Source organism: Cariama cristata, unplaced genomic scaffold (genome assembly GCF_000690535.1).
Source record: "Cariama cristata isolate BGI_N322 unplaced genomic scaffold, ASM69053v1 scaffold28472, whole genome shotgun sequence".
In the NCBI taxonomy this organism is placed as follows: Eukaryota; Metazoa; Chordata; class Aves; order Cariamiformes; family Cariamidae; genus Cariama; species Cariama cristata.
Genome location: NW_009602551.1, coordinates 1 through 10,314, shown reverse-complemented (window position 1 = coordinate 10,314; position 10,314 = coordinate 1). Strand labels below are relative to the sequence as shown.

The 10,314-nt window shown below is 46.3% G+C and overlaps 1 protein-coding gene across 2 annotated transcripts; it reads right to left on the bottom strand.

The window, feature by feature from the left end:
* Positions 1-401: 401 nt before the first annotated feature.
* On the bottom strand, positions 402-9,030 carry KCTD10 (potassium channel tetramerization domain containing 10). Of its 2 annotated transcripts, none has more exons than XM_009694807.1 (6): positions 8,822-9,030; positions 4,091-4,260; positions 3,157-3,243; positions 2,403-2,455; positions 1,467-1,662; positions 402-870 (listed from the first exon to the last, which is right to left on the bottom strand). In XM_009694807.1, the coding sequence occupies exons 1-6, from the start codon at positions 9,027-9,029 to the stop codon at positions 652-654; spliced, it is 933 nt and encodes a 310-aa protein (XP_009693109.1). In that variant the 5' UTR covers position 9,030; the 3' UTR covers positions 402-651. The 2 variants fall into 2 exon arrangements, with proteins under 2 accessions (XP_009693109.1, XP_009693108.1); XM_009694806.1 differs by having other exon boundaries at positions 3,157-3,246; positions 8,822-9,029.
* Positions 9,031-10,314: the final 1,284 nt, after the last annotated feature.

Here is a 10,314-nt window from a genome sequence, read left to right as displayed (position 1 = left end):
CCACCCCGCTCAGCCCAAGCAGCTCCCCCTGCTCCCACCCCACCGCTCCGAGAGGGCTCCCTCTGCCCCCAGCACTACAGGAATCTAGTCAGCATGTATATTTTTTCCTCCTGGGAGTCACACCGAGGCACTCCTGAGCTACCAACCCTCTGGTCTTCAGTCCTGGGAGAAAGGGAGCTCTGCAGTAGCTCTGGTGTATTTAGCTCACTGCCTTTCTCCCATACCTGAATGCCTGGGAGGAGACAGGGTCAATGAGTGCCGAGGGGGAAGGTGTATGGCTGCCTGACCTTTTTGTTCATTTGTGGTTTGTTTTGCTTTTAAAGTGCAGGATAATTACTAAAGCCAAAGGAAGCCAGCCCTCTTCCTCTCTAGCCACAAAATAGCAAAGACAAGAGTGCTAAAAATTCAGGGCATTTCTCCAGATGCTCAATAGGTCCTTACAGTATCTATCGTATGCCCAGTAACCTTATTTATTCTCGTCCTAGAACTACTGTATTTAAATACCCCACATAATCTAGTTTGTTACAAAACATAATTTACAGACTTTGCTGAACAGAAGTTAAACCGCCTGGTCCTCTGCTGCAGATAATCGATCAGACGAAGGGCAGCGCCTTCCAGACAGAGCTGCGCAGTCTGCGGCTGTTGCTCGGCTCACTGATGCAGATGGGCCCTGTCATCTGGACGTTTAATATGAATTCTTCGCACGCGTTCAATGCGCTCTCGCTCCTCATCTTCCTCTAAGTGATGGGAGCGGCCAGCTGCTCCTCCTGTGGCTTCCAAGAGCGCGTTGTCAGGTCCCCTCCCGTCCTGGGACTCGTACAGCAGAATGTTCAGTGTCTCCTCGTAAATGCGGGCTTCTGGGAACTCCACCTGCCCACCCAAGAGAAACAAGATCACTTTCACCTATTGCCAGTCACTGCAGGCACCAGGTCACCTGATTTTTAATTCCCCAATACCTTTCTGTTCTTAAAATTTCTTAATTGCACTCTTGCCACAGAAATCCTTTCTAGTACAATCATTTCTGTTCTACTATTTGCTTTCAGCTTTTGAGACTTGACAACCACATTTTTTTTTTAGAACTGGCCTGCCTGCAGGACAGACTCAGATTTCTCCTGGGAAAGGTAAGAAGGCACAGGGAAGGCATGCCGTTGCTTACAGGATCTGTCCTTAAACAGGGATGTAAACCAAACTTGGTTAAATGCACAAGTTTCTCTAAAGATAAAGAACTGGACTGAACTTACATTATGGAATATCACAATTGCCCTGTGTTAAGTGCCACAGCCAAGCAGTCTGCGCCCTAACGAACCCACAGGATGAGCTCCGCTGTGCTGCTCCCACTTTGAATGGCATTGATTATTCTATAGAGATGCTAAACAATGAAAGTGTTCAAAACGGAACAGATGTCAGGATGCCAGTCTGACAGCAGCTGGGCCCGTTGCTGGAAGCATTCAGGGGTTTACTCCTACCTTTGTCTGTTTTTTCTCAGTAGCATAAACAATGGAAGTGCAACAGACTTCGGCAATCTTCCGCCCCTGCCCGTAAAAAGACCAGCAGCAGATCTCATCTCCAATCACATCTTTTATAAAGAGCACTCTCCCATTAAATCTCAAGGACAGCTTATCGAAGAGCTCGATGTTCTTCAGCATGTTGTCGTCGGAGTTGCTGTGAGAGAAGGAGGCAGGCAGCAGTCACGTTAGGGTAATTAAGACAGCGCACAGAACAGAAGCGGGGTTCAGGCAGTGACCATTTACAGGCCCATACGCCCAGTCTCCTTCGACTTACTGTGTCTCTACCAAGCTAGTGTTTGCAGTTGGTATCCAGGACTGCAGTGGATAACTCACTTTACTAGTACAAGCAGGAAAACCTGCTGCTGAAGAAGCAGTAATACGACATCACCAGTACTGCGAATGATACTCTCCAAGGCCATTTCATCTGTGTACAGAATTCTATCACCCAAATAAAACCATTCCTAAGCTCAAGCTGAGCACCGGTTGGATGGAAACAGCATTATGTTATGAAACACAGACAGACCTAAGGAAAGGGGGATAAAATCCCAGACCTGATGATTTTACCACTAATTGAGAAGACTGCACCATGGAAGGTTTCCTGTATTCAGCTAATGTGCTGTAGCCCATGGGGAATGCAGGCCAGCAGCTGGCCAGGAGCCTCTGCCAGCTGCACCTCGGTATTAGAGGAACTCCTCCGGCACAGAAATAGCACACGCTTGGCCTTCCATTGATGACAGTAGGCTCCCTTCTGACTAAAGTTTGAAATTAATTGGGAAAAAATTGAATGCATGCCAACACCCATCTGTCATTGGTTCTGAAAGAAGAAAAAGCAAATGCTTATCATGGATTTTAGTCTATGAAAAACTTCAAAAAGGTCCAGCTGAAGTCATTTACCTGGTGTAGGAATATTTGTTGTTGCTTCTGTTATATAGCAACTTTACTGCTGGCTGTAAAAAACAAAGCACAGATCAGTTATAGGAAGCACAGTAAGAGCTGAAACATCACCTCAGTTCAAGACCCCACAGCAAAGAAGCTGCAATACAACATGACACCATCGGGCCCAAGCCCAGCGGGGTTTTATTGTTACTGTTGTGGCCACAAAACAGTCACGCACGGGTTGTCAATGGGGCTGCAATCCCTTCTGACCCCTTCTGTGACCAGATCATCATCTATTCTCACCTACCCTCTGCCTTTTTGCCAAGGCTAGTCATTATCACCAGCATCTTCCCCTCTACCTGCCGCAGCAAGCAGGCTTCCAGAAACAGGAGTCATCGATTCACTTTAGCTAAAGAAAGCATCTGTCGTTAATAACCAGAGCAGACATATAAATGGAAGATCCAATAGCCCTGAGGATCTGCTCCATCAGCCTGCTACTGCCTACACCCTCTATTTTAATACCTTACGTGGAGAAGTACAGGGCCAGGCTCAGCCTGAGCAACATTTGACTTTTAACTCAGAAGAAATGCTTAGTCTGCTGTAGATTTTCAGCGCTTTGCAGCTCAACAGTTGAAGTGCTTTTATTTTAGGGTAATTTCATTGCTGAAAACTAAAGCCCATTTTCTAAAGAATACTTGCTCAAGGTCCCATGCAAGCCCAGGGCAGCAGGCCAGCGCTCTCCCAAGCCACGGCACAGCCTGGCCTCTCTTACCTTGTTAGAAGTGGCTATAAGTTTTTGCTCTTCTTTGGAAGACGTGATGACTGGTACCTTGCAGAACGGTTCGTATGCATCTTTGTTCTGCTGAAACAAGAATCAAACAGCAGCTGAATGTAAATAGGCCTTAGGGCACACTCATATTAACTGGGAAGGTCCTGCATATTCTGTGCAGAGGAGTTCAGTGCACAGTCTGTCCCTACACCGCACAGAGCGGCCGTTTCTGGTCCATGTTCTGAACCAGGCTGGCATTCCAGCTACCAGGCAGCATTCCTCCGGGACCACCTGAGATGTTCATTTCTGCTCTCTACCACTCTGCAAACACAGGGGCTGAAGGTTATGTACCTACTGAAATGGCAGGATCTGGAATGTGGCTTCGCTCAAACAGGACACCAGTACCACTGCTGTCAAACCTAAGCCGAGCAGCTCAGAGGAAAACAAAGAGCAAAACAAGACTCTCAGCAGCCTGTGGCTACTGCAGATACAAGAAGCTGCTCTGGTCTGGCCAAAGGACCTACCCCATTCTCCTTGATGCTGGAAGCATTAACTTTTGTCTCAGAGCTTGTGCTGATGACGGATCATTTCACCACTTAAGTCCCTGACTGCAGCAGAGAACACTGCAGAGCAGCCAGGCTGCTACTCCTTGCACAATCCCAGGAGTCAGCAGAGGGAAACCAAGCAACTGTTTATCCCTCACTGTAACTTAAATGTTGAGAATGACTCAGTACTTTTTTCTGTATGTGACCAGACTCCAGCAGATCAATGACACAAAGTATTTCAATTTCATCCCAGCCTGAAAAAGTCATCAAGTGAAGACCAGCAGGAAAATCTTTCTCTACCCAGATGCTGGTTCCCACTCACAGCAGCCTCCTCTTCTTGACCTCTCACTGCAGCCACAGTCACCTGACTCTTCCTTAGCTCTGCGACCTACCTGCAAGGCTGCTTGGCACTCGTCCACCAGCCCCTGGACCAGGTAGTACTTTGCTTCAGCCAACAGCTCTTCTATCTCCCTGCGGCTCTCGGGGAGCGGCACAGCCCCATCACGCAGGTAGTTCAGTATTGTCCCAAAATGTTTTCCACAGCGGTCAATCAGGATCCAGCCTAGGGACAGAGAAAGACCACAGTACAGGAGAAGGAGAGGCAAATGTGGCAGTAGGCCTTGACACTGGCCTGGGACTGCTGTACCAAGCAGACCCCACCAAGAGAGACCAACTCTGGTTCCTTGCTTGAGTTGGCAAGCAGAGCAGCAGAAAGCTCAGAGAATTTATCGTCTCCTCCTGTGTTTCAAGCGCAGAGTATGTGGGAGTAAGGCAGGAAGCTCACTTGTTTCTCATAGTTGGCCACTTATTGATAAATGATTAACTGAGACAGAGGAATGAATACTTCTCATTCTCAAACTAACCAGCTCTGTTCTTCCTGACGCCCTGACACATTACTATTTTATTGCCTTCTACCACAGGGCCCTGATACATATGTGTGTGGCTGTTTCTTACAGATAGCTTGCTAGAGCCAACCAGACGTGACTGTCTAAAGGTTGCTGCACCTGAACACAACACAGGGACCCACTGTGATTCAGCAGATGTGCAAAAAGGTCGGCAAGAGAAAAGCAGCACAGACTTGGCAGTGTCAGGGCAAACACTGTTTCAGTCGCTATGTTCCCAAAGTGCATTAATTCGGTAGAACAAAGCGGTTATTAGCACAATGTCTTAAATTGCTGAAAGACATGACGCAACAGCACGCGTAAGCAGAGTGTTATGTACAGCCCCTGCCCTGGAGCTCACCAGCACTGCTACGTACTGACAACGGTGTGAAGAAAAGAAAACAGAGCTACAACCAAAATGCTTTCCAGTTAGCTGGCGATCAAAGGATCTGTGCTTCACCTCCTGTTGCCTGAATCAGGCTGGACCCTCAGAAATGTTAGGCAATGTTGAGGCTCGAGTTTCCATAAATGAACAGATGGCCACTCTTACGGGCTGCAGCTCAGGAATGCAGTGAGGAAACGCTTGTGGGGAAGGAGTCATATTTTGGACAAATAAGGAAAGTAGGTTAGAGCAGACCCTGTATGTTCTGCATGAATGGAATTACTAGTAGAGTCTGAACATTTGGTTCAATTTGGAAAGTGAACACAGCCCTTTCATGCCGTTCTGCGGAAAACCCAGACACTCTCCAGCAGTTTACCACAGGCTTTCCATCTCCCTCATTACCCTGCTGTCTACATAAAACACAATGTGTTCTCCCAATTGTAATTTTACAGGCTGTAATAACAAACTAGAAAGCTGGAGGCAGGAGAACCAGAGACAGAGAAATCAAAGAACAAAAGACTGATCCAGGCTAATGAATACAGTACACCTCTCCAACCAGAGGCAGAAAAAAGCTCGTTTGTCAACGCAGAGGTATGTAAAGCAAGATCTCCCATTTTAAAGAGAAGAGGGAGCACAAGGCATGGTAATAAACAAGGACATCCATATTCCACAAACGCAGCCAGTGACAGTTTACTAGAGTACACCAACACGTAGGGAGGTAAAGGGCAGGCTGAGAGCAGAATTATGATCCCCAAACTTCTTTGTTATCATCTCCGCTGTGATTCCCTCTGTAGGCTGTAAAAATCTGCTGCAACTTTATGTTTACAGATGGTGAAACCAAAGCAGAATTGCTCACTTTCATGTGGAGGGGGGATGAGAAAATATTTCGAGCAGCATTGCAAAATACAAGTAACTGCTAAAACAGCTTTCAAAAAACCTTCTGTTTTAACCAAACAGCTGAGCGTGCAGCCAAAATGAGATGACTCACAGGAAAGCGACCCTGCTGCCACTCAGTCACGGCTGTGCAGAGCCTAAGAAGTGGGTTTCAGCTCTAGTCATTTAAAGCCATTTTTTAATTGCAGTGTTACAAAAATGCCCTGTGATCCATTTACTGAGGTAGGAATATATAACCCATGAATTATATGTACACACATTAGACTTTTATGGAATTAATCTTTTGTTTCACAAGAAGTCTCAAGGGCAGCATCCAAACACTCAGACTAAACCAGACTACATCAAGCCTTGACAGACGAAATAGTCGCCTGACACTGAAGACTGCCTAATGCTCAACAGTCTTACTAGCAGCTGAACGGAAAACATCACCTCAATCAACTGGTTAACAGTGGCGGGGAGTGAGGGGGGCGGGGGGGAATATCACACTGCAGAAAAGAAAATTGGAAACAGATGGGTGCACCTGGAAAACTCTCATCCTTCGATCTGCTCATTACCATAAAAACAGAATTTTCAAAATATGCTGATTTGCTACAGTTCATGAACTATTTCTAAGCTGAAAATAATCATCTGCCAGCCACCACCAGAGAACTCCACTCTTTTCTCCTACAGCCCAACTAGCAGCCTGTTGTAATTGTTAAGCTTTGAGAAAGCTGGGGAGATGGTACTGGCGTCAGAAGAATGCATCTAAACAGAGAGGACCCCGTGTGACACATTCCACAGACTGTTTAAAAACTTTACTCCTTCCAGTTTCTCCGCAAGTCTGGCTTCTTTTCCTAAGAAACACTTTGTTTTGTGCCAGATTTTGGGTGTGACCAATTAGTAGTATTTTGAAGAATTTCAGATAAAAAGAGTTTCCTTCAACAGCTATAATGCTATTGTCCCAGTTTCCAGCATCACGCCAGGCAAGGGGAGATAAAGCAAGAAGTACTGCAATGGGAGTGTCTCACTTACAACATACAGGAAGTATCAAATTCCTATTAAAACACAAACTGGCTAAATGGAACGATCCCACACAGACACTGTGGGATTCACAGCAAAATAAACCTGGGATTTTTTTGTCTCAAGCATGATATTTTAGCAGATTAAACTCCAGTTATCCTCGTATTAGCAGTAATATTGTCAGTTGCTCTCCAGCAAAAAGTACCTGCACTTACACGGACTCTGAGCCTCGGGAACGTGATGTACCAGCCCTCCTGCCCAGGACGCCCGGAGGAAGCGCTGAGACCACACCAGGGTGGGCTTCCAAAATTAATTTGGAATTTCCGATTCATTTCCAAACTGAAGGACTTGGGAAGTCTTGAATTCTTAAATTTTGTGAAACACAAAGGAGCTTTAGGGAGAGACAGGAGGATAATTTTGGAGTTGCCTGAAGTTTAACAGCAAGGGGAGAGGTCTTCAATGAACTGGTTCACAACCTTTCCACTACAACACCCCTCCAGTCTTCCCAGTAAGGGTGCCAAGTCACGTTTGACAAGTTTTGTTTTGTTTTTTTTCAATTGGACCCACAGGCTGTTTTTTTTTATGCAACCCACACAGACCCATGAGAGGTAGCCCAGAGACCCTTTGATCTGGAGCCCACAAACCACAGCACCAATGTTACTGCCTTAGAGCAGCTGAAACTTGCAAAAGGCAAGGTACAATACCTGGAACAATGCAGTTTTTTTTTCCTCAGCTTAAATATAAGGACTTCTAGCTAAAACAGGAATATTCATATAATAAGGTTGTATTTTTTACACTTTTTTCCTCCAAATCCACTTACTCCTATCTCAAGAAAGCTTATCACAAGAGCCCTACTAAATCCATCACTTGTTCCACATGACCTCCAAATACAGACTATACTAAAGCACTCATAACTCACTCCAGTACATCTAACCAGGCACTACATTTTCTATGCTTTCAGCAAGTTCAAACAAAAATTTCAAGTAATTAACTAGTCACAAGAAAGGTGTTTTGAACCTTTAGTCTCAGCGATGCAGTAGCTATTGTTAAAGACAAGGTATCCGAGTCCACGAACATAGTTATCGGCAAGATGTCAGCACATAAATAGGAAGCTGTGCTTCCCAGTAAACTCTGTGACACTCCCATAAGATGAGAACGCCAATATAAAACTATGCTACCAGTTGCAGTTACCACAAACACATTTTAGCTATATTATTAATTTAAAAGTAAATGTTTTAAAGAATTTCAGCAGAAGATAAAAACAATGTGTCCAGTAAGGAAGTGAAGTATTCAAGCGCTGCTCCCTCAGCAGACTGTAGTTGGACATACTGCACATTCTCTCTTTCCAGACACATTTAACGTGGAGAGACCCATTTCCGAGCTCTCTCCTTTTAATGTCAGTAATACTATACCAAATTTTCTAAAAATTTTCCAACTAGTTCTTAGTAAAGCCAACAATCAATACTCTCACAAGAAAACAGTTTCATTTCAAAAAATCAGCTTTTAGTTCATAAATGCCCCAGTTTTCAGAGTAAATTTTATGCTTGTATTTGAGGTAAGGAAACAAGATGAGGGAACTGCCTTCTGAGCTTCAAAGTAAACACACAAGTCCTGACTCATCGTTTGTTAATCACTATCCCCACCATTTTCCATATGCTTAAGAGCCTGAGCATTAGTATTTCAAAAGAAAAAGACAGCCTGTGCTCCCTGGGCCTGACAGGAGCCTCGGGACTTCTTACTGTCCTTTTGTTGTTTAGACAACTAGTCAAGTCATACGTGTCTTTTGTTCCACATCTTTTCTCAGTTGTACAAGCTACGAGTTTTAACACTAATAAAATGTAGAAATACCCAGGCCTATGATTAGATGTTCCTATCTGTTCTCTAGTATTTTTCTCCAAGCCCTTCTGACCTGTTTTCAGCAAAGAGGAAGGAAGCCAGCACGGGGGATGCGGGGAGCAGCCCCTTACCTTCACTGTCTGTGAGGACTTCCATTCGGCCACTGAACATGGCCTTGAGCATGGTGTCCTGCTTGGTCAGGGTCTGCATGGTGGTGTAATAGAGGGCACCGCCAATGTTCAGCTTGACATACTTGGAGCTCGGACTCGTCCCTTTGAAGGAGGTCGTGCGAGTCGCAGCCGCCGGCACTGCTGAGCTCACCACACTTTCTCCCGACATCTCTTCCTGCAAGCAAGGAGTTACCAGTTAGCCACTGCATGACACCCAACTTCGTGTTACCATTGGTTATCTTACACACAGGTAGTCATAGATGTGCTGGGCATTATCAGCCTCTTTGTGACGTTCTCAAATGTTTTAGATGCTTAACTTCGTCTTCTTTCTGACACTGACACAAACCAGTCAGAGAACATAAGTCAGCTCAGCCAGTGAAGAACCCTGTGAATGCTGAGCAGTATTTTACACTGCAAAAGCCAATACTTTCCCACAAAAACTGCGTTCATTTCTTTCACAACTTCTAAAGCCTAAGCTCTTCATCAATAATCTGGTATATAGCTGGGCAATACCCAATACACAGAGCTTGAGCAAATGCAGACTATCCACAGATTTTCTTGAGGCTTTTTTTCCTTAAAGCATACGTGGCTCTACAGAGAGCACACACAAGCTTCCCACTCTCTTCCCTGCCCTCCCACATTTCTCAGTACACCAAAATCCAACGTCCAACATCCCCGACTACCTCTGCCCGCACTCCCCACAGTGGACTCCAGTCAGCTAACGAGGTCACGCGCTGTACAGGAACACGTTAGCTTAGCACCGCAAATGCTCTGAGAGCCTCTAACAATAAATCCTTAATCAAGCTGCGTCTCTGTGGTTAACTGTTTTGCCTCACAACGTGACAGGATGGGATGATTAATGCCCCACCATCTCAGGCAGATCCAGGTCCTACAATTTCCAGAGCACGCTGGCTAACTACTGTACTGAATGATTTTTGCTCTACTGTCATGAAAAGCAGAACTATGGGATGGCAAATCTGAATGGAGTTGTAGTTACGTGTCCACATGGCGTTTCACAAGGTGAGGAAGCAGGATGGGCACAGATGGCTACAGGGGACCATTCCCCCTGCCTCAGAGCCTGCCCGGGGCTCTCTGGAGTGCAAAGGGGCAGCTGACCGTCCCCAGCACTCAGCCAGGAATTGTGCATGGGGTCCCAGAGTAGCATCCTGCGCTGCAGCATGACCCGGTGCACCAGGCAGCACCCTACCACCCACAAGGCACAGAGCCACCGGGGTGCCCCCCGAGCCCCCCAGACCTCCCCTCCCCAAACCCCGCCAGCCTCTGGCCGAGGGCCAGCCTGGGAGAACCGGACTCTCTCCACACACGTGAAAACCAGACCACGGGCACCCCGACTTTCGGGAGCCGGATCCCACGCATGAGCCCTGTACCTGCTCCGCGGTCTCTAAACACCCCAACGCCAGGGCTTGGACCACCCCCACACCCCGCAGCTCCCC